General features: G+C 39.9%; 3 protein-coding genes across 4 annotated transcripts in view; 2 read left to right on the forward strand and 1 right to left on the reverse strand.

Annotated features, from left to right (window-relative positions):
- Positions 1 to 1,497: 1,497 nt before the first annotated feature.
- On the forward strand, positions 1,498 to 18,519 carry LOC125022275 (serine/threonine-protein kinase tousled-like 2). Of its 2 annotated transcripts, XM_047608793.1 has the most exons (21): positions 1,498 to 1,968; positions 3,903 to 4,000; positions 6,284 to 6,355; positions 6,697 to 6,766; positions 7,730 to 7,767; positions 8,545 to 8,637; positions 9,571 to 9,678; positions 9,812 to 9,904; positions 11,474 to 11,584; positions 11,664 to 11,800; positions 11,886 to 12,038; positions 12,806 to 12,872; positions 12,950 to 13,047; positions 13,129 to 13,210; positions 13,292 to 13,383; positions 14,344 to 14,433; positions 14,979 to 15,148; positions 15,294 to 15,432; positions 15,690 to 15,801; positions 15,883 to 15,990; positions 17,868 to 18,519. In XM_047608793.1, exons 2-21 carry the CDS (start codon positions 3,905 to 3,907, stop codon positions 18,045 to 18,047), a joined length of 2,109 nt encoding a protein of 702 aa, XP_047464749.1. In that variant the 5' UTR covers positions 1,498 to 1,968; positions 3,903 to 3,904; the 3' UTR covers positions 18,048 to 18,519. The 2 variants fall into 2 exon arrangements, with proteins under 2 accessions (XP_047464749.1, XP_047464750.1); XM_047608794.1 differs by lacking the exon at positions 8,545 to 8,637 and having other exon boundaries at positions 1,500 to 1,968.
- A 402-nt stretch (positions 18,520 to 18,921) lies between these two features.
- becn1 (beclin 1, autophagy related) lies at positions 18,922 to 24,198 on the reverse strand. Its single transcript, XM_047608795.1, has 12 exons — positions 24,034 to 24,198; positions 23,711 to 23,843; positions 23,560 to 23,624; positions 22,893 to 22,951; positions 22,663 to 22,753; positions 22,391 to 22,527; positions 22,087 to 22,281; positions 21,852 to 21,998; positions 20,831 to 20,980; positions 20,670 to 20,730; positions 20,425 to 20,567; positions 18,922 to 19,619 (listed from the first exon to the last, which is right to left on the reverse strand). Exons 2-12 carry the CDS (start codon positions 23,835 to 23,837, stop codon positions 19,451 to 19,453), a joined length of 1,344 nt encoding a protein of 447 aa, XP_047464751.1. The 5' UTR covers positions 23,838 to 23,843; positions 24,034 to 24,198; the 3' UTR covers positions 18,922 to 19,450.
- A 1,895-nt stretch (positions 24,199 to 26,093) lies between these two features.
- The window catches only part of LOC125023060 (breast cancer type 1 susceptibility protein homolog), a 29,053-nt gene continuing 28,673 nt past the window's right edge, over positions 26,094 to 26,473 (forward strand). The window contains exon 1 of the mRNA XM_047610139.1: positions 26,094 to 26,414. The gene's annotated coding sequence lies outside the window, so the exon portion shown is untranslated. The remainder of the gene's footprint in view (positions 26,415 to 26,473) is intronic.

The following is a 26,473-nucleotide window of genomic DNA, read 5'->3' on the forward strand; positions in this document are numbered from 1 at the left end:
GTGTGTTTGTTTTCTGATGTGGGGATGACTTCAGGAAGCTCTAACTGAATGTAACCTATAAACAATTCTAACCTGTCATGCAATCGTTATATTTTGAGGAATAATGTTTTCAATGAAAATAACTGTTGTCTCTAATTTGTCCACTTTGTTTAGTCAGACAAGTGGACAAACCACACCACTGAGATCCAGGAGTGAGCAGCAATGTGTTCAAATTGTACTTGTTTTTCGTAAGAAATGTGATTTTTATTTAAAAGGATAGTTTATTAAATGTAAACGTTCTCCTAATTAACTTGTTCGTCTTTGCACTAAAACAAATGTGGAGTTGTTATGACTTATTGTTATTATGCCTGTAGGTTATCTGGCCCCTGTAATATAGGTTTGAATAATGATCTGAACATGAACAACAATCGTGAAAAAAATATGTGTAATATTATATATCTGTTTGCAATCCAATACTTTCTGTTGCAATTCATTTACTTTCTCTGCACCGTGTACAATCCTGTGCAATATCCGACAGACGCTTCCTGTTTGCAATTCAATACTTAAGCTTTGTCATGAAATACTTTCTGCTACAAGTTCTTTTTGTTAAAATCCAACTACTTTTTGTTGCAATTCATTACTTTTTGAATATATGTCAATACTTGTTTATTGTTTATTCTATTTTTTTTAATCTTATTTATCTTTTACACAGTCCACTCTTTATTCTTGTTACTTTTTTTGCCCTGTACAAATAAAGTTTTTTCTATTATTTTATAAATACAGTACATAATTATATCATATATAGTTTGGGATATTCTACATATACTTTGTATATACTTGTATACATACTTTTTAGACATCGTATCTTACTTTTACGTCATTCTATCTATCCAGTCAGTTTCTAAGTAAAAATGCTAAAAGTATACTTATCATTCCACTTATATTGTGTGGATCAACACATATGAATTAATATCATCCTGAAGATAAATGTTAGTAACTACCTATTAAAAGGATAACATATAATTTAAAAGAAACAAACAAGCAAAGCCCTCGGGGATGAATAAAAATAAATAAAGTTTTTTCTGATTCTGATTCTGATATAGCTGAAATGCCAAAAATGAGACAACAGTATTGGTTGTATTGTAAATTATTAAATTATTATTGCACCTGGATAAATAAAGTATCTATCTATCTATCTATCTATCTATCTATCTGCTTTTGCTATTAACTTTTGCACTATTGCACAAAACACAGTTTTAGTTGATGCATCAACTTTCTTTTCAGAATAAATAAATCATAGCACAAGATTAGATGCAATGCAATTGATGCACAAACATTTCAAACGAGGCAAATTCTGTAAAAACACAACAGGTTTTCGGGGGGGGGGTTAGGGGGTTTTGGGGGGGCCCCATGGAAGTTTCGCATTAAGCCCCTATTCCAGCCGTAACTAGAGTCTGCAGCAGTGTCTGCTTTAAGGTTGGATCTGACCCGAGGAGCTCGCATTATCTGTTAAACTAGCCGCAAAGGAGGCGCCGCTTAAAGCCGTCCCTGGAGCTCCGTGCGGCCTGGCTGCTGCTGCTGCTGGGGGGTGGGGGTGGGGGTTCGGGTTATGATCTTTCATCGCCAGCTTAAAAGAATGGACGCTAACAAGGCGACTCCTCCCGGTGTGAGCGTTGCAACGCTCGATAATGCCAAGAGGAAAGGCGAGTGAAGCAGAAATGTGACAGCACTTGTCAGGAGGCTTCAGGGCGTTGACAGCTCCCGGTGCGCCCGCCCTAGGAGCACCGAGACCCGGGCCCAGGAAAACCCGAGGATCGCGGCCCTCCCCCTCCCCCTGTCCTGGGTGACACCGGAGGGAGCCGGCCGCCGCTCTTCGAAGACACTGTAAATGGAAAAGCTTAATTCGGGCAACTTTGTTTGAGGTGTGCTGGGACTGGGAGTCGTTAAGGAGTTTGTGAGTGGTTGTGAAAACTGCGAAAGGTCCTCCAGGTAAGGCTAGCTGCGTTAGCATCATGCTACATAACTACCTCTGAGCTATAGCTAGTCAAATGTTGTAAATTCACGTATATACGAGCCACACTCCTTTTAAGTTTACATCTCAATTCATGTTTTATTTTTAAACTCAGTCATACACATATATCTATATATTTTTTGTGTCTTGTGTGCTGTTACTGTTTCTACTGTAGTACTTTTTTTTTACTACTGGCTGCAGGTTTATACATTTCACTGTGTAAAACTACTATATGACAAATAAAACCCACAAAGATATATCTTATCTTATCATGCTCAGACATAAAAACTAATCAGTTTAACTTGTGATTCACACATTTACTGTGCAGAAGTCTGGGGGCAGTAAATACACAAGTACAATACATTCACTACTCATTTTACACGAGAAAACAGTGCAGATTATCAGGATATTATATCACTACACAAGCTCATTACAGTCAAGACTTGTACAATTCAGAGAGTTTCAGACAATGCAAATGTTCAAAAATGATTTACTGAAAGGGAAGGGAAGGGGGGGTTGTAATTCACACATACTCACTGTTCAATTATTTACGCTTATTTAAGTTCTTTGTTTTTGTACAAGTGAGCAAAGAGTCAAATTCCTTGTGTGTATGTGCACCACGTGCTTGGCCAATAAAAGAGGAAAATGAAATTACACTACACTTAACACAACGAGGAAGAGTTTTTGTGTTTTAATTTGTGGGGTGAAAGTTTGGAGGGGAGTCTTTAGGTATTTGGTTATCATTTATGAGTATTTGTGTGTTTGTTTTTATAATAATGTCAAGATTATTATTATTAATATTAATGAAATATTCAGATTCTATTGATCTATTAAGAAATGATGGGATAAAATAAGTCTGCACTTCCTGCCACCACCTTTTTGGACAAGTATAATATGTAATTTTCAGTTTATGTTTATTTTGTGTTTCGTGTTATTCGTGTTCATTATGTCCATTTGTGTACTTCCATGAAGTTTGGTTCGCTGAAGCGTCGGCTCAAGGCTTCTAGTTTGTTTATGTGTTTGTTTATGTGTTTGTTTTGACCTACTTGCATCTTCTCGATGCCTCAATTTAGCACGGATGTGCTGAATTATTAGAAATTGAGAGTCAGCAGAGACTTTATGAAAATCCCAAAGCGTGTTTTATTCCACCAGAAGTACAGAAGCTCTATAGCTTGATTTTAATTTTAATTTAATACATATACCACCTAAAATTTCTTTATGTGCACACAAAATGACAATGAATCAGTCTTGAATCTGATGGACAAGTTAAACTGCTGTATAGAAAGTGGCTTATATACTTTTAGATTAATACATTCATATTTAGGTGGTGAATTCCTAGAAAGAGAAGAAGTTTTTATATATTATGTTCAAATTCAAAGCTTTTATATGTAAGATAATGACAATGAAACGACAGATATTATTTTGTTGTCCTCAGATTCTGTGTCTTAGCCTTACTCGTTATGCCGATTACTATTTGAATGACAATTTGCATGAAATTTTAATGGAGACATTGAATGATTGAGGAGTTTGACTGGTTCAGACGACAAACAGGAACCAGAAGTCGTCAAGTTTTAGTTTGTTAAAGCAGTTTTTGGTGGTTAAGATAAAAGATAACAACTGTAGCGGCAACACACAAGAAAATATGCTTGTGCATGTTGTAGATTTTCTTGTGTGTAAACTGTACAACGTCGTCTTCTTAAGTAAATCACACAACTACTATTTTTATAAGCTCACAGCTGAAACTGGGCTGGTTTTCTGTCCAGACTCGACATTGTTCAGACTCTTATGACAACTTGCCCAAATGAGAAAGGATGTTTTGCATGCGTCTTGTGTCCAACACCAACTTGTTCACCCACTTAAGTTACATGTTTGTTTGTTTGTGTTTCGCCCTGTTTGTGTTTGTGCTGTGTAGGTATGATGGAAGGTCTTCATCATAGTCAGGCTCTGAGCCTGGACCCGCGCAGACAGGAGCTGCTCGAGGCTCGTTTCACCGGAGTCGGTGTGGCCAAGGTCGGCGTATATGTTTGTGTCGTTGCTGCCGTTGTTGTTGTTGCATGGATTATTTCATTAAACGCTGGCGCTGAATGGACAGACTTCAGTCACGCACGAGGGATATTTTGCTTGGGAGCTTAGTTGTACGTAAAAATCACTCTTGAGAACCAGAAGTAATAAGAAAGATACAATAAGTTATAAATAAAATAATATAAGCAAAACATGTACAAATGTAGCATATGAAGATTTACATTTTACATGTTACGCTTTTTACGATTTTATTGATATAATAATTAATAATAAAACAGTATAAACATAGGAATGATAACATGGAGTTGTTGTACAGCTGGACCGAGTATGTTGTGACGTCCAGTTCAGTTAATTCTATTAGCATTTAACCCTGTTTCCCTCAAGCAAATTCAATTTGCTTTCAACATACACAAAATACGATGAGGGATGAAGCTAATTGAAAAGGTGTAGGCTGAAGCTCATGCTGATTATTGTCCAACATTCAGCTTCCATCTTTAAAAAATCATCATTACTTCTTTTCATAGCTGCCGTCAATATTACTTGAAATAGTTTTTAAAGTGTTTTTAATAGTTTTAAATGTGTCATCGTAACTGTTCCACAGGTCGACACAGAAACACACGGACGTTTAATATCAGTTCTTGTTTTAATTCTAAGCAGCCGCTGGGAACTTGGGTATTTTTTTTTTCAAGCATAGTCACGTGTTCGCAACATTTTCCACTGGTTGCGAGAGGAATTAATGCAGCAGGTTGACTGAGGATGGACTATTTTACTGTGATGATGAGTAAATATGGCAGAATAATGGCCCCGTGTTGGCGCTGTCTGCTGATGTGGAAATCCAGGGACATTAACAGGTTGGAGATAATAATAATAATAAAATAAAAAGACCTAAATCTTATCAAGATGGATGAACAAACAGGGACGACTACAGTTTAATTTTTATTCTGACATATTTATTCACATTTAAACATATTTAAACTGGCGTCAATAGCAGCGCGACCGGCTACCGTAATAACTGTAGTCTGCGTGCAACATTTTTTTTTTTTCTCTCATTCATAAAAAGCTAAAATTGGGGACATTTTCAGGGACAGCTTTAGCCGGGGGACAGGTCGTCCAAAACAGGGACGTCTGGTCACCATAAAAAAAACCCAAACAACCAAACATGGCACCTTTTTTTGTTTTTTTTTTGTGGCACAAGTCCTTTCCATCTTTCCATCCTCATCACGCCATCTATAAATTCAATTAAATTATACAAATTAAGAAAGAAAACATTTGTTATACGGATCGTGTTTTATTTATATTGCAGTTAGTTTTTTTTTATCGTATTATAACACGGATAAACCCGCCGCAAACTGCAAAATGAGCTGCTAGTGAAGTCTCTCTCACGCGTTAGTGTCTATGTTCGGTTTAAGCTCTGAAGTCATCTCTCTGTACAGTGTCCTCTGTGTTCAGGAAAGTTCCCTCCCGTGGAACGATCTGTAAAAGGTGAAACAAGACGAGCTCTGTTTTGGCTCTGACACGGGAGCCGGGATCCTGCGGCTCTTTTTTGTTTCAGTCCAGACCGGTGACACTGAAATGGCACCGGAGCTGAAGCTCCCAGCGTCCGGCGGCCGGTGAAGTGAACTGGGCATCACCGCGTTTGGTCGGGTGCACATTTGAGAAAATACCCTCCTCCTCCTCCTCCTCCTCCCGCTGAGAAAGCAGCCTCTATTATTCATGCTTGCGTGTGAATTAAATCCTGCTAAATGATGTAGAACGACTGCGAGTGTTGTTGACAGTGTTTGGTATTAATGCACGGTGCAGGTCTTTATTGCAGTGAGCGTATGTTAACAGGAGAAACGAGACCATTACTCGTCCGTGCGAGCAGCAGAAAGCCAGCGGGCCCTAAAAGCATTAGCCTCCTGCCCCAGTGAGTGAACCTGCTGGTTCTTCTTAGTCTCATCAGGCGGTGCAGCTGGCCGCGAATGACACCAGCTGATCCCGCCAACTGGAACATGCAGATTAAGACGGGACGTGTCGCGCACACACCCACTGTAGCGTCGTAGCTTAGCATTTTATCTCGGTTACAGTGAATTTTCAAGCTCAGAAGCACACGGTCAAACTCAATTGTTGGGTTATTTCCAGGCTGCACGTTAATTCTCGTTGGATTAGCGCGTTTTCTTTAACCGCCCTTCCGCATTTTCAACGTGAAACATATCGGTTTAAATGTGTTAAATGTCTCTGATTTTCTGCCCGCGAGAGCGCGTCATGACTTGTCTCTCTCCTGTGTCGTAGAGTTCAGCCAACAGCGAATCATCCAACCAGTCTCTGTGCAGCGCAGGATCCCTCAGTGACAAGGAGCTGGAGGTTAGTCGGGGCAATGAGTCGCATTCCCGTCTCTGAAAAGTGTCGTGTTGTAACACAAACTGCACGAGAATCCACAATAAACTGCAGGATTTGACTCACGTCCTTCCAGATAAAGTAGAACCATTTATCCAGGTTTGATCCCCTGATCTTCTTGCAGGGCAACGAGCCGACATCCCACTTTGTCAATAACTTAATTTGACAGTAATTCATCCCAGTTCGTTAACGTTTCATTCAACGTCAGAGCAGAAGCTGCTGTTAATCTCACTGCATCAATTATGTCCATGTAATCTGATCAGTTTTAATGGAAGAAACATGTAAATGTGAATTTATTCTCCTGTCAGACGCCAGAGAAAAAGGCCGGTGAGAGGAACAGGAAGAGAAAAGGAGACACGTATGACAGCAACAGTCAAGGTGAGTTCAGTCTGCATCATGTTTCTCTGTGTCTCTCTAATATTTCTCTGTAATGTTCAGATCACGTGGCTGCTTTTCTTTTTGGTCCTAACATTCATGTCCCGTTAAAAGTCTAATGGCATAATTACCTAAAACAAGAAAAAACACAATGTTTTTATCAAGCATGTTGGTATTTTTATTGATATTCTAACTGTTACTCAAAAATTATTTATGCTATTAGGCCAACAATAAAAAAAAAAAAATATTTTTTCACTTTTCTTTTTGTTTAAATCTGTTAATCAACCTCATTACTATTATTATTAGTATTATATAGAATAGAATATTGTTCCCCCTTTATTGTTATTATATAGCGAGATTAGAGAATTTCTCCTTTTCAGTGCAATAAAACATGGAGCAATTACAAAATAGTGCAAAGAAGGTGTTATTTTACAAAGATTTACAGTTAAAGTTAAAGTGCTAATACTAAAAAAAATATTGAAAATTATAAAATAGAATATATATTGTTTTTATTGCAGCAGTGGTGAAGTGTAGACGTGTAAACATCAATTGCACATGCTACAAGATTGTAGCATTTTAAAAAAATATTAAATTTTTTAAACTTTTAAAATCACTTTTTTTTTTTTAAGTCATTGATATGGGGAAAAATACACACAAAATTATTTATTTTTTATATAAAAAAATCACTTATCTTTGACATGTCCAAGACTGTGATAACAGGTAGGTTTCCGATCATTTTTTATATTGAAAATAAGTCATGTTGTGTTTGTTTTTTTCCATATCAGTGACTTAAAAAAGCCATTTAAAGGGTAAAAATTGTCATTTTTGTTCTTAATATTTCGTAGTTTTGATCAGTACTGAGGTTGATTAACAGATTTAAGCAGAAAGAACAGGACTCAGTCATTTCTGGGCCTAATAACATAACATAAAATCAGATATTTAATTTTCCACTCTATTTTTTTGTAGGGAAGGGAAGATCGCACAAATTAAGTGATTATTTTGAGGTGAGTACAAACTTGAATATTAGTTGAATCCTTCCATTTTCTTGTGCATCGTCTCCAGCTTTACTTTTTCATGCTCATGCACTGATTTCTCCTGCACAGTCTGTCTGTCTCTGTCTCTGTCTCTGTCTCTGTCTCTGTCTGTCTCTCTGTCTGTCTGTCTGTCTCTTTGTCTGTCTGTCTCTCTGTCTCTGTCTGTGTCTGTCTGTCTCTCTGTCTGCCTGTCTGTCTGTGTCTGTCTGTCTGTCTGTCTGTCTCTCTGTCTGTGTCTGTGTCTGTCTGTCTGTCTCTGTCTCTGTCTGTCTCTCTGTCTGTCTGTCTGTCTCTTTGTCTGTCTGTCTGTGTCTGTGTCTGTCTGTCTCTCTGTCTCTGTCTGTCTCTGTCTGTCTCTCTGTCTGTCTCTCTGTCTGTCTCTCTGTCTGTCCGTCTGTCTGTCTGTCTGTCTGTCTGTCTGTCTGTCTGTCTGTCTGTCTCTCTGTCTGTCTCTCTGTCTGTCCTGTCTGTCTGTCTCTGTCTGTCTCTCTGTCTGTCTGTCTGTCTGTCTGTCTGTCTGTCTCTGTCTGTCTGTCTCTCTGTCTGTCCGTCTGTCTGTGTCTGTCTGTGTCTGTCTGTCTCTCTGTCTGTCTCTGTCTCTGTCTGTCTGTCTGTCTCTGTCTCTCTGTCTGTCTGTCTGTGTCTGCCTGCCTGTCTCCGTCCGTCCGGTCTAAATAACCACCCTGTCTATCTCGTTTTTCTCTCCGTCTCGTTTCTTCACGCTTTGCTAACTCCCCACGTTGCCAGTTTGCTGGCAGCAGTGGTTCTGGTACCAGTCCAGCCCGGTTCATCCCTGTGCTGGTGCGCTCCTCCCCTCAGCACTCACTGTCTAATCCTCCGGTGAGCACCAGCATCCATCTCCATCACTCTCACCTTTTCTCCACCTTTACTCCCCTGTTCGACCCTTTAGCTGGTGTCAAAGGTCATTAGATCTCAAACTGATCAAGTATCTGTGGGATGATACTTTTCCCTCAACCCAAAGGACAAATAAAGGTTTTTCTATTCTAAATTCCTAATGGTGCGTTCAGGTTACGTCGGTAAACAAGACATCTGCGCCCGTGAAAGCTCTCGCTTTGTCTGAATATAACTTGGTGTGTTCAGTATTTACATTTTTGGAGTTAAAAATCTTCTTTATATTAACTATTATTATTGCTATAATGTTAAACTAAATTTAAGTGACACAAATTGTAAATGGAACCGATAACCTGAACCAACTCATGAGTTTATTACTAGAATTAATTACACTAGTGAAATCTACAAGACAACACGAGGCAGAAATTTGTAAAAAAAAATATTCAAAAGTCTTAATTGTTTAATTTAAATGTAGAAAGTTTTGGTTTTACCAGGCTGTTGTTTTTAGCCGTTGTTAGTTCCCATATAACACATGGAAAACATAAAATTCAGCATTTCAACATATGTATGTGGGAAAAATACTTTAATGCAACAAAAACTAATCAGAAGAGCTAATAAATCGAATATTACAGGAGCCTCTACGCGCGGGGCGGCCATCTTGGAAACTCAACTCTTAGGATAGTGAGGATCCTACGAGTTTCTTGAGTAGAAACTCAGAAATCCCGACTTCTGAATACGATAATGAACGCACCAAAAGGCCAAAGGGCCAAAAGTTTGGTCACCTCAAAAGATGCAGACTCTGGAATAAGTGCTCAAAGGCGATATTGTGCAAGGGAGGGAACACCTGGAAATTGATTAACCATCTGCCACTGTATCTCCCTGCATGTGTCCTGTTTTCTGTCTCTCTCTTGAACTCATCAGTTCCAGCATGGCAGTCCTTCGTCCACCGGCTCAGCCCACACAGACTCTTCGTCGTGCAGCTCTGTGAAGACGGCACCGACACAGTCCTGCTCACACAAAGCCATCCAGGTAACCGGGCCTCAATCTCCCCGACTAACGCTGCCTTTCATCAGACAGTGAGACTTAACATGCTTTTTTTAGTTGCTATGTGACCCAAGGGAAGTCTGTACCATTTGATAATATAAGACGATGTTTCCCTCAGTCTGAACTGACGCTGCTGAAGCTGACGGCGCTGGAAAGGGACAAGAACTCTGACCTGGAGAAGAAGGAAGGGAGGATCGACGACCTGCTCAGGGTGAGACGGGGAAAATCGGATGAAACGTCACCGTCGCGCCGCTCGTCTCTGCTGATCCAGACAAATTAGCTTCCACTCGACATCATATCACCAGTAACAAACCAGCACCGGCTCGTCGTGAAGCGCTTCCTCGTTAACTTTAATTGTTGCTTAAATTACATTGTGTGTGTAAATGTCAGCAACGCAAATGGAAACTCCTGCTGCAGCACGTCGTAGTGAGACTTAACGGACACTAGGAGAAGGGAAAATATGGATACGGCAGCATGTCAGGGGTTTACATGGAGACTTTTCTCTCATTACCACTGAAATCATTGTAATTGATTCAGTTTCAGGTCTGTTTATATGTGTTTATATCTGTTCTGATCTGATGTTTACATGAACCTCTACTTTTAATTAGAACAGACGTTTTACAGACGTGTGACATGTGCACATCGATTTAAAAACCTCCCGTTCTTCTTCTTCTTCTTTTTTTGAATGGCGATTGGCAACGACAATGTTCAGGTGCATTATCACCACCTACTGAGATGGAGTATGGATCTGGATAATCTAAACCCTATAAAATAATCCCATGACTGATCACTCGTCACTTTTTTATTCTTGATTCGGAAAGTTTGTGGGGTCATATCCACTTTTGCGTAGTATTATCGTAGCCGGTCTTCTCGGTTTTCAAGCGGTTTCCGAAATTGTTCCGGGCTTTAGTCTGTCTCCGCTTTAATTCATTTTTGATGGACCTTTTTAAACAGTTCAATATTTCTATGTTTTCTAAGCGTCTAAGTGTGCGATAATGTCCAGCTCTTTCAGAGTTGTTATTATTAAAAACAAGCTCTCGGACGTCACTGCACATTTACGACCAGACCGAGCCGAGCCTGACTTCATTCAGATTCACCGTTCACATGACTCGGGGTCACTTTGGGAAAAGGACTATTGTACCTCTGTAAAACCAAATTAAATTTCATTCAGTTTGTTCCCCGTTTATTCCCATTGAGGTGTTTACATGGAGCGCTTTCATTCGGCTTCTAAATCGATTGTAATCGGAATATATGGCTCCATGTAAACCCAGCTAGTGCCACACATCTCTGCTCAAGCAGACAATTGTGAACTGTATTTTGACATTTAAGGGGCAGGAGGGTCGTATCGGACATTTGAGACCCGCCCACCCAGTTCTCCACCACCTAGCTTTAGCTAGCTCAGGCTACCACCTCTCACTCAAAGTGGGAAAACCCTTAATTATGCAGAATTTTAAACCTTAATAAAAAAAATAAATTAATAAGTAAGTAAGGAAACAAAATCAGTCCTTGTACAGTTGTCATGAAAAGTGAAATAAACTATTGAGACTATTTTCTACGAGGCTGTAAACATGTTTAATAATGCTGTAAAGTTGGGCTTTTTAACATGAGGGTCTATAGGGATTTGCTCGCTTTTGGAGCCTCTAGTGGCCACTCGATGAACTGCAGTTTCTTTGCACGTCCACATTGGCTTCATCGTTCAGACCTGGAGTTTTACCGCTAAGTTCTTGCCAATATCCACCGCTAGTGTTCAGAGTGACCGTGTTGTTGTGTGTTTCCTCAGGCAAACTGTGACTTGAGGCGGCAGGTGGACGAGCAGCAGAAGATGCTGGAGCGCTACAAGGAGCGGCTCAATAAGTGCGTGACCATGAGCAAGAAGCTGCTGATTGAGAAGGTGGGTGTGTTCTTTGCATTCAGTTTTCAGGGTGCGTGTTCTACAGTTATATTCATGCATGTATGTGCGTATATTTCAGTCGAAGCAGGAGAAACGGGCTTGCAGGGACAAGAGCATGCAGGACCGTCTACGCTTGGGCCACTTCACCACCGTTCGCCACGGAGCCTCCTTCACCGAGCAGTGGACGGACGGATTCGCCTTCCAGAACCTCATCAAGTCAGCGTTTAAAATAAAAAAAGTTTAAAATCATCTGCATACCAGAATGTTCTGTTCACACCAGATTGAATTTGCCATCTTGCAGGCAGCAAGAGCGCGTCAACTCCCAGCGGGAGGACATCGAGAGGCAGAGGAAGCTGCTGGGGAAGAGGAAACCTCCCTCCATGGCCCAGACGCCTCCACCCAACCTGGAGCAGAACAGACGAAAGAGCCGGAGCAACGGCCAGGAGAGCGAAACGTAAGCGCACAAACACGGTGCAATATGATTTATACACAAATACTGAAGGAAAAATAGACTGAAGCCTTAACTTACTGTGTCTATCCTTCTTATTATAATATTTATATCTCTAATTTAATAAGAAGGGATCAAAAATTGTACTCACAATATTTTGTTTAATGTTCAATTATATATTGACTAATACTATTATTTTAAAATATATTTCTAAATCTGTTAAGTGTATTACACCTTTTACTGTTACACATCTTTATTTTCCATTGGTTCTTGTCTGTTTTTTTAAAAAAAGTAATTAACTTCTGCGCATATTTTAATCCTCAGCAAACGGTGACAATACACCAAACTTATTTTTCTCCGATCAGTAGCATTAAACGATACGATATCGGAGTTTTCATGAAGGCATCATGAAAACTGGCCTTTTTTAATCAAAGTCATTGAAGTAGAAGAATGTGTCCTCACTGCAAACAAAGGACTTAAAAAGAGTAGAAATAATAAAAAATAATAATAACTAATATTAAATGTTTGAATATATTGTTTTGTATAAATTGAAACTGAATTAAATGGTTAAATTAATATCTTCCTTTTTGTTTTTGTTCTCTACGGTGACCATACGTCCTCTTTTTGAGTCCTTGGATTTAGTTTTACTAGAGTTTCAAACATGTTTACATCTAATTTGTGTTGCGTTTCTCTCTGCGTGTGTGTGTTTTTACTCAAACTCAAACCTTGTCGCCGTTAATATTCTCACACTAACGCTGACGTTTCCCTCCCAGGTTGTCGCTGGCCGAGTACCACGAGCAGGAGGAGATTTTCAAACTTCGAATCGGTCATTTGAAAAAGGTACCTGCTCTTATTTTAGATTCAGGTTGTGAGAATCTCGTCCAGCAGAGGATGAATGTTTGTGTGTCCGTGTGCAGGAGGAAGCAGAGATTCAGTCGGAGCTGGAGCATTTGGAGCGAGTGAGAAACCTGCACATCCGGGAGCTGAAGAGAATCCACAACGAGGACAACTCACAGTGCGTTATCGTCTACGTTTAAAATACCTTCATGAAGTGGTTCAGACGTCATTAAACTTAAATCATTTAACTTTTCTCCAGGTTTAAAGACCATCCCACACTGAATGATCGATACCTGCTTCTACATTTGCTTGGAAAAGGCGGATTTAGTGAAGTTTTCAAGGTACGAATGTTTTGTTTATTTGGTTCATTATGAGTATTTTAAAAGTCTGTTCATGTGTAATTGTAATTGTTTTTTTTTCAGGCGTTTGATTTGACGGAGCAAAGATACGTAGCCATAAAAATCCATCAGCTTAACAAGAACTGGAGGGAGGAGAAGAAAGAAAACTACCACAAGTGAGTCTGAAACCTTTGTTCTTAAACCTGTAACGATTTTATTTGTCTCAAACTTATTGGTCGGTGTCGATTTCTGACATTATCTGCGAAGGAAGTTTAAAAATTCGGTGAAGTTTTCTCTAAGAAGAAAATTACAGCTCAAATTAGGAAGAAAAGTGAAAAAAAAAAAGTAAATAAATAAAGACTCATCTGAGTTCATCCGGCCGTAAATTGTCTTTGATAAAAGGAGACGATCATCATTCATGTTTCACACTTGAATAAACTTATTGAGAATTTAATGTGATATTTTGATATTATATATGTTGATGTGATTATATGAGATGTTTTGAAGGATTTGAGTAGGTTTGGTTTTGGTTCATAGTGTTTTCCAATAAAAATAGACATGATTTTACAATGTAAAACTTCAAAATTGAGTTTTTCTGCATAATCTGAGCCACAAATCTCCACTTCGGTAGGATTTACACAAACCAAGCTTTACACATTTATTCCTAACTACATTGTGCAGGTATTTACAGAGGAGATTTATCATATATCACTCAGAGCCTGATTTATAGAACATTTTACTGCTAAAAATATGGCAATTTTTTTTTTTTTTTTTTTAGACTGTTGACAGTATTTTGTGATTAATGGTAAAAATAATAATGGTAAAAAATAAATATCCAAAATTCCCCCTGTAAATACCTGGAAATCTAATATGTTAAGAAAATGAAACAAGAATTTTGAACCTCACTTTAGCCATTATTCAGATTTCTGTTCTGGAAAGGTATGAAAATTAGCGCATATTTAAGTAGATAACTCCTCATTTGCATATTTAAATATAAATTCACAGTTCAAATTATTGTATTTATGTCATTAATCAACTGGAGAAGTTTCATGGTGATATCTATCAGCCTATTCACCTGTGATCGTCATAACTAGTTATGTTTAATTTAATTTAATTTAATGAATCCATGTTTGCAGACACGCCTGCAGAGAGTACAGGATCCACAAAGAACTGGATCATCCCAGAATAGTCAAACTCTACGACTATTTCTCGCTCGACAAGGACTCGTAAGTTGTTCACTCGGAAAAAAAACACATGTTGATGTCGTGCACTACGATAAAAGTGTTAGAGCTGCAGCTCCATAAACACACGCACGGTCCATACAATGGATCAACTACCGTGATAAAAGTGACATTTCGTTAACAAATAAACACAAAAATATAAAGAAGTGTCAGAGCCATGTCAGGTTCCACACTAACTAAAGACCTGTTTGTTTGTCCTAATTACTATTTAATGGTAAAAACATTGAGATACACATTTTTTTGTCCTTATTACTCAGTCCCAGCACCTGTTAAAAGCTTTGCAAACCTCTTCAAGCTTTACAGACACTTGGATTTCAGGAACTCATCTATGATATTAGGCTAAAACACCAGACTGGCATTCAACGCTTTAGCCTTAACGACGGTTAAAAGTTAAATTAGCTTCATCTAAAAAGTGAAAAGCGTGAGTTGCAAGTTGGAAATCATTTCTCCCCCTGGAGCATTTGCACTGTCTCTGTTTAATTGTCTGATGCATCGTGTTTTGATGTGTCTAAATGTTTCCTCTGCTGCAGGTTCTGCACGGTGCTGGAATACTGCGAAGGCAACGACCTGGATTTCTACTTGAAGCAGAACAAGCTGATGACGGAGAAGGAGGGACGCTCCATCGTCATGCAGCTCGTCAACGCTCTCAAGTACCTCAACCAGATCCGGCCGCCCATCATCCACTACGACCTCAAGCCCGGTACCCGTTCATTCATTCATTCATTCATTCATTCACTCTGCAGCAGCAGCAGCAGCAGCAGCAAAGCGTCTCTTCGTGAGCGTCGTGTGACATTTTCTGCATCACATCTTAAATTAAACCGTTTTTTTTTTTTTTTTTTTTCCAGGAAACATCTTGTTGGTGAACGGCACAGCTTGCGGGGAGATAAAGATCACCGACTTCGGCCTGTCGAAGATTATGGACGATGACAGCTACAGCTCTGCAGATGGCATGGAGCTGACGTCCCAGGGAGCCGGGACCTACTGGTACCCAATTCAGTTACCTAGCAACCAATATGGCGTCACGGGGCTTTGTGGTGGTGGTGGAGGGGGGGGGGGGGGCGTATTTTATGAGCGAGAGATGCTGAGTCACCCACCAGCTTCAATCAGCATGCGGTGTGAAAAACATATGAGTGTGCACCGATCAGCCACAACATTATGACCATTATGACGGTGAATAACGTTTAGTCCATGAAGGTGGTCATAATGTTTCGCCTGATATACTGGATTGTGTGGTTTTTCAGGTATCTGCCACCCGAGTGTTTTGTCGTGGGGAAGGATCCCCCGAAAATATCCAACAAGGTGGACGTGTGGTCGGTTGGAGTCATCTTCTACCAGAGTTTATACGGACGCAAGGTAACGCAATCATCACAACACAAAACTATCAGGTTTATGTTTTGTTTTTTAACTGTATTTTGTGTTGTTTTTGTTTTAAAGCCGTTCGGCCACAACCAGTCGCAGCAGGACATCCTCCAGGAGAACACCATACTAAAAGCCACAGAGGTGCAGTTTCCTCCTAAACCTGTGGTCACCACAGAAGCAAAGGTTTGCTACTCATTTATTTTCCACTCTTAACGTTTGAGCTTCGTCAGACTCGAAACATTTACTTCTCAGTATCATTTGGTGAATACGTTGCCCTTGAGAGTTTAGTAACTGTTTAACTCACAGGAGTAATGAATAAACCAATAAGATGTTTAATGAGAATGTTGGATTTAATCTTGGTTTAACACAAGGGGCTGAAAATAATAAGAGGATTAAAGTCCTGATAATGTCTGGGAGGGAAAATATTAACAGGAACATGTTCGTCTTTTAATTTTGATTCAGTGTTTTCTTAAGAAGGGATTAAAGATGTCAGGATGTGTATAAATTATGTAAATACATTTTTTATTTAACCTCCTGAGACTCTGCGTCCTCACATGTTTTAGATTTTAGATTTAGGTTTGTGGCAGATTCTTATTCTGCTTCATTTAAACCCGCTGTCCTCATATGTGGACGCTTTATTCTGCCATCTAGTGGTAGCAAAGGGTCAATGCAGTAGTCAGTGTAAAAAAAAAAAAGTGATAGTGGGCTAATTCATTCTGCAGAAGATCACAAAACATCATCATATTTTATGATTTAAACTTTTTTTTTATGCTTATTGTGTTTTCTAGTTTGTTATAACGTGCAAATTTAACAAAATCTATCAATAGTAAAAAGCTGCTTTGTTTGAGGACGTTGAGATCTGATTGTTTAAAATTCTGTCTTTGCACGGCCACGTTGTGCATTAAAATAAACAGTTTTATATTTGAACAATGAAACAAATGTTTCCATGTTCAGGTGTTGAAATAAATAGTTTTCTTGCACACTGGTCATCTTATTGTATTATACAGAGAAACAATCTCAGTGTCCACATACGAGGACGTGCATTTTTTTTTCCCGCAAACTTGTTCAAAGATGATGATTAGTTTTTATAGTTTTCTTCTTCGGTCCTACTAATCTAACATAAACTAAATCTAACTAAAGCTCGTGTCTCAGGAGGTTAAAACCAGGACTGGGTGGTTCATACTTAATACTAGTATTTTTATTTTTTTATTATGATATGAATTTTTAATATAGCGGCGTAATGGTATATTTGATTAGAGACACTGTTTCGGACCGGACCATTTTCAATGTAACACTTCTAAACTCACATGGTGCGACTGTGTCACTGTGAAGGTGAAGGTGAAGATGGAAAGGTCTGAAAAATGAAGCAACAGAACAAAAAAAAAGGTGCCACGTCATTGTTTGGGTTTTTAATTTTTTTATTTTAGGGTGACCAGACGTCCCCGATTTCTGGGGACAGCCCCCGTTCTGGATGACTTGTCCCCCGACTAAAGCTGTCCTCAAAAATGTCCCCAATTTTAGCTTTTTATGAATGATAAAAAAAAAAAAAATGTTGCGCACAGACTACAGTTATTACGGTAGCCGTTTGCGCTACTATTGACGTTACAGACATATCAGTTTAAATACGTTTAAAAAGAAATAAATATGCCAAAATAAATGATCTGTAATTGTCCCTGTTTATTAAGATTTATTAAGATTCTTTTTGTTTTATCTCCGAGCTGTAAATGTCCAAATTTCCACCTCAGCAGGCAGCGCTAACACGGGGCCATGAAAACCTGTTTTACTACTAGTGTTGGTTTATTCTACAATATTTACTCATCATCACAGTAAAATAGTCCATCATTAGTCGATCTACTGCGTTAATTCCTCTCTCAACCCGTAGAAAACGTTGTCAATACGTGACTAAAGGTGGAAACTTCCACCTTTACCGCAAACTTATCTTTTGCAAACAACAAGGGGCAGAAGTTAATGAGCCGGTTCGTATATTTAGTAAATGACTGTATTATTACGGCAGCAAACCGTTCGAATAAACGTTCCGTTTCCCTTCTCCTCCTTCGTAGGCCTTCATTCGACGTTGCCTGGCGTACCACAAGGAGGACCGGGTGGACGTGCTGCAGTTGGCCAGCGACCCCTTCCTGATGCCCCACATCAGAAAAGCGCTGGGGGGCGGCGGCGGGACGCCTCTGGCTCCGCCTCTTCCCTCCACCTCCAGCTCCTACAGCAGCAGCGCCTCCAACTGAAGCGAGAAGACAAGAAAACACCCCTGGGGGGGGGGGGGGGGACGAAGCCACGCGGAGGAGACGCTTCACGAAACACGGTGGGAATAAAGGGAGGAAGTTCGTCCCTCCGAGTCGTCACGACGACGCGGCAAAGCCTGAGGCCGTGGGCTCGGTAGAACCCAAAGATTTTGCCCGTATGCATGCACTAACAAAAACAAAAAAACTCGTTTAAAGGAGCTTTTTTTTTACGTGATGAGATGTTAAAAAAAAAAGCACCTGGGGGGGGAAAAATTGCACAACTGACAGGCTCAGAAGTTTTGCAGGAGATTTCTCGCCTGCACTCGGGAAAGGTTTAATAAAAAAAAAAAAAAAAAAAATCATCCCGCACCTGCTCGACGTGCACCATCTAGAAAAAAGTATTTTTTTTCCCCCGAGAGACGGAGCGAGACCGTTTCAAATCTGTATCGCGCTGAACCTGGAACTTTTTTTTTTTAGGAAGAAGGCTCCTTGGGAGTTTATGAGGAGAGACTCATGACCAAAGGTTCAGAAATAACTCAGAAGATAAAGAGAAGACGTGGAAACACTGACTGGATTTGACCCGTTTTAAAATATTTTACTTGATAACTGGAAGTCAGCTTATTATTATTATTTTAATGTTAAGTCCATATTTTTCCATGAGATTCACCCCCCCTCCTCTGATGTTGCTGTTAACATTAAGGTAAAGCTGAGGGAGGGGAAGGGGGGGGGGGGGGCTGACTGAGTGTGTGTTGTGATGAGAGGTAACATTCATCTGAAATAATTAATGAATCCATTAAAAATATAAAAAATAAAAAAAAACATTTGTTTAACTCTGGTGTCTCTATTCTGGTCACACGTTTTTTTTTTTTCATTCAAGTTTTATTTCTAAAGCGGATCAATACACGTGATGACGCAGCTCTAACAGGAAGAATCTAGTAAAAACAGTCCAACTCGAGTGTTAATGAAATACTGACACAGCTCTTGTTAAATACTCAAAGTGTAATCTATTACAAATGCTACTCTGTATACGATAATTACCACGTCGCACTCTTACGGCTTTTATAAGGGGCACAGACTTCACAGTGGGGACGTTTTAAAAGGAGAAATTAATCTGTGAAAATGCCATTTATGAATTAACGAGTGAAAGAGTTTGATGACATGTTTCCTGCTTTTCAATTTGCAGGAAAAAACAGATTTAATTAAGGTTTGTGGAACAAGTGAAAGTTCACTTTTGACCTGTGTACATGACAATTTCTTCTCCTTTTTGGCCAAACGCCCAAATGAAAACCATTTATCTGAGGTCTGGGTAAAGTCAGTATTTGTCCGGGGGAGGTCCGGGTCCGGGTCCGGGTCCGGGTCCGGGTCCAGGTCCGGGTCCAGGTCCAGGTCCGGGTCCAGGTCCGGGTCTATCTGTTGTAGAACTGCGAGGTGACCCAGGCCAGCCCCCACTTCAGATTGGTGAGCATGAACTTCAGAGCCTTGGTCCACTGCTCCTCAGAGTTAAACTGGGTCTTGATGGAGTAGGAGCCTCCGCTGCCTCCCGTGTCTTCAATTTTGCCTTTTTCCACGTCCATCCTGAAGCAAAAAGTCGTGTAAGTTGAATGATGAACACATGAGTGTGAACAGAATTACAATGTTACACCTGAGACCATTAATTAATTAATTAATTAAAATCTGGTCACATGTTGATATCCTGATTAAAAGACACTATGAAGGGACATTCAGATTAAACTTAGTCTGCAGAAAAAAGCATTAAAAGAGTCCGTATACACTGATCAGGCATAACATTATGACCACCTTCCTAATATTGTGTGACATGGGTGTTATGACGGTGTCCTGTGGCAACATTATGTTGTTAGTGGGGGAGGAGCCTCTATAGTGGATCATCCCACAGATACTTGATCAGTTTGGGATCTAGTGAATTTGGAGGCCAGTGTTTTTGTGTTTGCACCATCTAGGAGTGTCATTGCTATGGGGTGGGGGGTGTCTGGTCTGGTCTGGTCTAGGTGGGAGCTACATGTCTAAGTAACATCCACATGAATGAATCCAAAAGTTTCCCAGTAGAACATCTAATTGTAACAAGTTGGTCAAAGTTATTCACTTCTCCTATCGGTGGTTTTAATGTTGTGGCTGATCGGTGTAAACTGAACATTATATATCTTATATTAAAGCACATTATTTTTCACTAGAGTACCTAATGTCTGGCGAGTAAACCAAAAGCTTTTCCCTAAACCGTTTAATCCCAGTAATAAATTCTCTTGTCCTTCTATAATAACCTGAGGTAATAAGATACAATCTGCGCTGAAATCGCATTACTTTAAACGACTGATTCATTCTAGAGAAAGAAGAGGAACGTGACGCTGGGCTGCAGGTGTCTGACCTGTACGGGAGGCAGAAGCCAGTGTCTCCTTTCTCCACCTCCTCTTTGAACTGCTGGACACAGTCCAGGAAGGCCACCATGGCGTGATCGAACTTATTGTCCCAGAAGAACCTCAAGCCCCCGGAGCAGTACAGAGGAAGCTCCTGTACATAAACACAAACACAAACACACAACAGGTTAAGAGAGAGGGGACGGAACTGGCCGACTGTTTAAACGACGATGAGAACAGTGTGTGTGTTTGTTACCTTCGACTTGTCTGTCAGTGACTCCAGGTACGAGTGGTTTCCATACGGGACCAGACGATACCTGAGGAGTTAACACAGGAGAGTTGTTTGAGCTTTTTGTTGACTTTGCAAACAGTCTACGCGTTGTGCAGTTAAATTAAATTGTGTGTGTGTGTGTGCACCTCTGGAAGCGGAGCCCCATTTTGTTGGCGAGCGCGTGCAGCAGCAGCACAGTTTGCCCCCAGGCGGCGTTGATCTCGTTCCACTCCACGGGGACGCTGGGGAGGCGACCCAGGCGGAAGTTGTTGATCGTACCGAACTGTCCGCTGTGCCTGGAAGAGACGAAACTATTAACTACTAAGAAAAAAAACTATTCACGTTCTAAGTCGGTGGGAAGGGATTAATTTTTGGCCAATGTTAAGTTAGATTTGTGGACAGAATTACATTTATGTTATTATATTTATAAATTCTGATGGTATTACAGTAATTTTTTTATGCATAATCACATGTTTACAACATTTTCTACGGGTTTAGAGAGGAATTAATGCAGTAGATTGACTAAAGACAGACTATTTCATTGTGATAATGAGTAAATATTGTAGAATAATCCCACACTAATAGTAAAACTGGTTTGCATGGACAGATCAGAGATTAAAAAAAAAGATTTAAATGTTATCAAGATGAAATGCAGAAAAGGAACAATTACGGTTTCATTCATTTTGACATATTTATACATATTTAAACATATTTAAACTGATATGTCTGTGATGTCAATAGCAGCGCAACTGGCTACCGTAATGGTTGTAGTTGGTGTGCAACATTTATTTCCCTCATTCATAAAAAGCTAAAATTGGGGACATTTTCAGGGACAGGTCATCCAAATCGCAGACTGTCCCCACAAATTGGAGACGTCTGGTCATCTTAAAAAAAACTTAAATAACCGACACGACACCTTTCCATCTTCACCAAACCTTCACAGCGACACAGTCGCACCATGTGTGTTCAGAAGCGCTACATTGAAAATGTTCTGGTCTGAAACAGTGTCTCCAAACGCTGTGTAATCAAATACACCAGTATATTAAAAATTTATAATGGAACGGGAAAAAATACTGGTATTCGGTATGAACCCATTTACTGCCCAGCCCTATTTTGCATATATAACACTGTGTGTATATGTATATGTATACGTGTGTGTGTCTGTACCAGATGTGAAATGTAGCATTGAACACATTCGTCTTCTTCAGGCGGTCGAGCTGAATCTGGCAGTAACGCATCTGGTTGTCGACGCTCTTCAGCTCGTCGTCCAGCTCCAGTTGCTGCCGTTTAAACTCGCTGTACTCCTTTTGGTACCTTTTAACACAAGCAAGAAGAAGAGCTGCCGTCGTATCATTTCTAATATAACGCTGCCACCTGTCTACACTCCTCTTAGGTCACTTACTGTAGCTCTTCCTTGTCCAGCTGCTGAGTGTGAGTCCTGCTCTCGGTCAGTTCCTGAGCCACAACAGCTCGTTGCTCTTCCACGGCCTCCAGCTCCTGAACCAGAGCCTCCTCCTCCTCCTTCAGCTGCTGCAGCTCTGCTAGCAGAGTCTCCTCTTCCTCCACCTGGAGGTGGGAGAGCAGGTCCAGACACTGCCTGAAAGGACATTCACGTACGTTTGGATTAAGCGTTTTTATGTGGTTCTTCTAAGTGAACTGAATTTTCTTCATCTGGATAAATTATACTTCGTTGTGAACCAGCTCACTTGTAATTCTGGCACTCGTTCTCTGTGATGTTGAGCTGCGTGTCCAGATGATCCAGGAGTGTGTCGGTACATTCCTCACACAGCGGATGGTCCACATCTGTCTGGCCTGACATTATGTCAAACAGGTCACTAGTTACCTGAGAAGGAAAGGACCAGAGGCAGCAGGTTAGATCCCTACATTCGTACATTGTGAGGACTTGTCTTGAGTAACACAACAGGTGTGAAGCGACACATCTGAACCTATTTATCATGTGCATGAAAACAAATATCACCTTCAGCCTACGACTGAGGTTTTCCATGGTGCCGCCGTCAGAAGCTTCTCCGATCAGCGTGAAACTGTTGGCGCTCTCTGTCGACATCATCCTGAAGCGGAGGGGAGAGATTCAAGACTCAGCATTTCTGTCAACTTTGCAGAATTTTGCAAGAGCATCCACGCTTCAGCTCCCGCATGAACAACACAACTAAGAGATGGCACGAACTCAAATCAGTATTCTGTGCTCACCGTGCGGGAGGGATGTACTTTCTTGACACTCCATCTTGCTTGTTTTCGACGAAAGTCTCCTGGAAGGGAAATGTTTGACTTGAATTGTGAGACTTGCGCTCGCTAAGAAATAATTTCATCAAAGTAGAATCGAGAAGAAGTGTAGGGATATACAGGTGGGACTCATCATAGCATGGACAGTGTCTTCTGAGAGGGTGACCTTTAGTGTCTGGCAACAGGATGTTGTTAGTGAGGGGGCTTTGGCTGAGGGAAGGCTCCTCTATGGATCATCCCACAGATGCTTGATTAGTTTGGGATCAACACCTTGTGTTGTTCTTCATGTTTTTTTGAGTTGTTCAAAAGCTGTATGTGTATGTAAACCTGTGCTGCCATCAAAGAGTGTCATTGCTATAGGGTGGAGGGAGGGGTGTCTGGTCTGGTCTAGGTTGGTGTAACATCCACACGAACGAATGTCAGGTCCAAACTCTGCCAGCAGAACACTGAATTGTCACAAGATGTTATTTACTTCTCCTGTCAGTGGTCATAATGTTGTGGCTGAACAGTCACTCAAATCAGGATTATCAATCATTTTACCCTAATTCTAAATCTGTAGTTATATATGCATGTAAAAAAAATGTGGGAAACTGTTATATATACACATCATTTTAGCATTAAAGTAGTAAAGTACCTCTGGTGCCGTCTCCCCCTGGTTGCTGTCAGTCTGTTTGCTGGGAGTCACTGTGACCAACGGGGCTGAGGAAGAAACCAGTTCATACAGAGACGTGTCAGCACCGTAACATCTCACAACACTGACAAAGGCTCGTAAAACGGGTCCATACCGATAAGTTCGTGGATGGTGACCCTGTCGAGCACGTTGAAGGAGGTGTCCAGTTTGAGCGGCTGACAGCAGCGCTGACACACGAAGCTCACCTGCATGGTGGTGCTCGACGACTTGGAGCCCTCCATCTCTAGCTACAAAAATAAATGAATAAATAAATAAATAAATAATAAAAACACACACACAAAAAAAGACGTTTAAAGAAAATGCGAGAAACTGTCAACATGCAACAAGCGCATTAGTAACTTAGCTACGGTTAGCTGTTTGGCTAGCGTGTGTGTAGCACACTAACAACTACTGCGCATAAGCGTAAGATTTACTCACTGTCGGTTGTGAAATACAAAAGCTACTGCATTATAATTTCGGTTCAGCGGTGTCGAAAGTGAGAGTTGAGCCCCTGATATATTTAGAGAGACCGTCTCATTTTAGCACCTCGGGACTTCCTTCGCCACTTCCGTATTGTTGTTTGTGACGGATGTGACGTCAGTGTACAAGTCACGTGGGAAGGCCTCGCCGGAAGACACAGCTCCAGTCAGTTTTCTAAGTAAAAATGCTAAAAGTATACTTATTATACCACTTATATTGTGTGGATGAACACATATGAATTAATATCACCCTGAAGATAAATGTTATACATATAATTTAAAAGAAACAAACAAGCAAAGCCCTCGGGGATAAATAAAGTTTTTTTCTGATTCTGATTCTGATATAGCTAAAATGCCAAAAATGAGACACCAGTATTGGTTGTATTGTAAATTATTAAATTATTATTGCACCTGGATAAATAATTAAATTAATCTATCTATCTATCTATCTATCTATCTATCTATCTATCTATCTATCTATCTATCTATCTATCTATCTATCTATCTATCTATCTATCTATCTACCCTCTGCAGCTTCACACAGTAGAACAATTATTGAAAATACACAGATAAATAAATCATTGAACGGTGGTTGCCTTTAAAATAAAATAAAATTATGAATATGTATTTAGTGTACACCAAGAACAAAATGTGGTAACCTATGAATAAATTAATGCACATTATTTATTTAAGTGACTTTGAATGGATTTATTTTTAAATTCCTTATCCCTCAGTCCATTATATGCACAACTACATGTATTATTTACATGTAATATACTAGTAGTTTTTCCCTAAGTGTACGTACTTACTATCAGCCCCTATAGTTCTATGGTTGAAGCCTTGGGTGTAGTTCCTCGTCCCCGCCACCTAGAGGCGCTGTGACTCCAGCCCCGTTAAACTAAAGCAGAAGAAGACGATAGTTGCGGGAAAACTGAAGCCACTGATTACATGTTGACACCAACAAACAGGCAGAAAAAAAAAAGGTAAATAACTAAATATTATTGTTTTTCACGGTTTGACAGTGACACATTCGGCTCCTTCGTATTAGTTGACAGTCTTTAGACGCATTGTCGTCGATTGTTTCAAAATCAGAAGCGTCAGAAGAAGCTTTTGGAAGTAAAGTAAACCATGCGGATGTTTAGCTTTTAACTGGTACCAAACAAATATGTAATTTGAGTTGTACACTGTTGCACATAGAGTATTTATGACTTACTACACTGGAAAATTATATATCACCTCGCTGTTACGTTAAGGTGCTTTAATATTAGCTAAATTTGGCGTCTTTGTAAATAAACCCTGTGAAACTTAGCTGCAGAAGCCTCAGTTTCTATTAAAAAACATCACAGCAAGTGCATTTTACTCACCGTATAAGCTTTTTATGAACATGTGTAGTAGTGTAGAAATATTTACTACTTTAGTTGTGTTAGTAAGAACGTCTTCAGATATCTACCAGGATAGTAATACATAGTTATCAGACCTCTAGATTAGATTAAATGGAGGAAAATTCAGTGTACAGTAGCTTAGAATAGAATAATAACATGTAATAATAATAATAATTATGAAACTACATAGTCCAGTTGGTTCCTCAAAGGGAGACATTGTATAGTCTTGCAGCATTTCATTGTTTGGAATAGAAAACTATTGTTATTATACTGTGTATAATGAGATTGGAAGGTATGTACAAAATATTGCAAAAGGTATTATTATTTGCAAGAGAAGTTAAAATGCTAAAAATATATTTTTATAGCAGCAGTAAAAATGTAAACATGTATTACACAAGGTTAAAAACAGAATAGCAGCATAATAACATGATAATATTTCAGTCACTGTTGCAAAAAAAGATCTGAATATATTATGAATATATCAATATATCAATGTCTGTTCATGTGTTTAAACCCTGATTTTAATCAGATGCCAAACACTTGAAAAAGTGTCATAAGAGTTGTGAGCTTGTGTTAGAAATCAGAGATAAATCGTAAATAAGTCTTTTATTTTATGTCATTTATTCAGTTTAATCAGCTCCTGGGTCCCATCGTAGAACACATTTCCATCTATCCATCCATCCATCCATCCATCCATCCATCCATCCATCCATCCAGCCTTTCATCCATCCATCCGTCCATCCATCTGTCCATCCATCCATCCATCCATCCATCCATCCATCCATCCATCTATCTCTTCATCCATCCATCCATCCATCCATCCATCTATCTCTTCATCCATCCATCCGTTCATCCATCCATCTGCTCCCATCTCTTCGGGCATCTCATCTTCGCCCAGGTCCCAGATCCCAGGGTTACAGTCAGAGTGATTACAAACACTCACTTGCCATTTCATTAGGTACAGTACACTAGTGAAAGGAAATACACTAATCCTACAGTAACTCTTTCCTCCGTAAA

This window comes from Mugil cephalus, chromosome 16 (genome assembly GCF_022458985.1).
Source record: "Mugil cephalus isolate CIBA_MC_2020 chromosome 16, CIBA_Mcephalus_1.1, whole genome shotgun sequence".
Taxonomy (NCBI): domain Eukaryota; kingdom Metazoa; phylum Chordata; class Actinopteri; order Mugiliformes; family Mugilidae; genus Mugil; species Mugil cephalus.

Bases quoted from the DNA above. Each gene is read 5' to 3' on its own strand.
- LOC125022275 (XM_047608793.1), top strand. From the start codon at position 3,905: ATGATGGAAGGTCTTCATCATAGTCAGGCTCTGAGCCTGGACCCGCGC. The intron at 11,801-11,885 runs GTCAGCGTTTAA...GCCATCTTGCAG, and splicing joins GCCTTCCAGAACCTCATCAA to GCAGCAAGAGCGCGTCAACT. The intron at 13,211-13,291 runs GTACGAATGTTT...TTTTTTTTTCAG, and splicing joins GATTTAGTGAAGTTTTCAAG to GCGTTTGATTTGACGGAGCA.
- becn1 (XM_047608795.1), bottom strand. From the start codon at position 23,837: ATGGAGGGCTCCAAGTCGTCGAGCACCACCATGCAGGTGAGCTTCGTG. The intron at 20,731-20,830 runs GTGCACACACAC...TTAACTCCTCAG, and splicing joins ATGGGGCTCCGCTTCCAGAG to GTATCGTCTGGTCCCGTATG. The intron at 19,620-20,424 runs GTCAGACACCTG...TTTTTGCTTCAG, and splicing joins GGCTTCTGCCTCCCGTACAG to GATGGACGTGGAAAAAGGCA.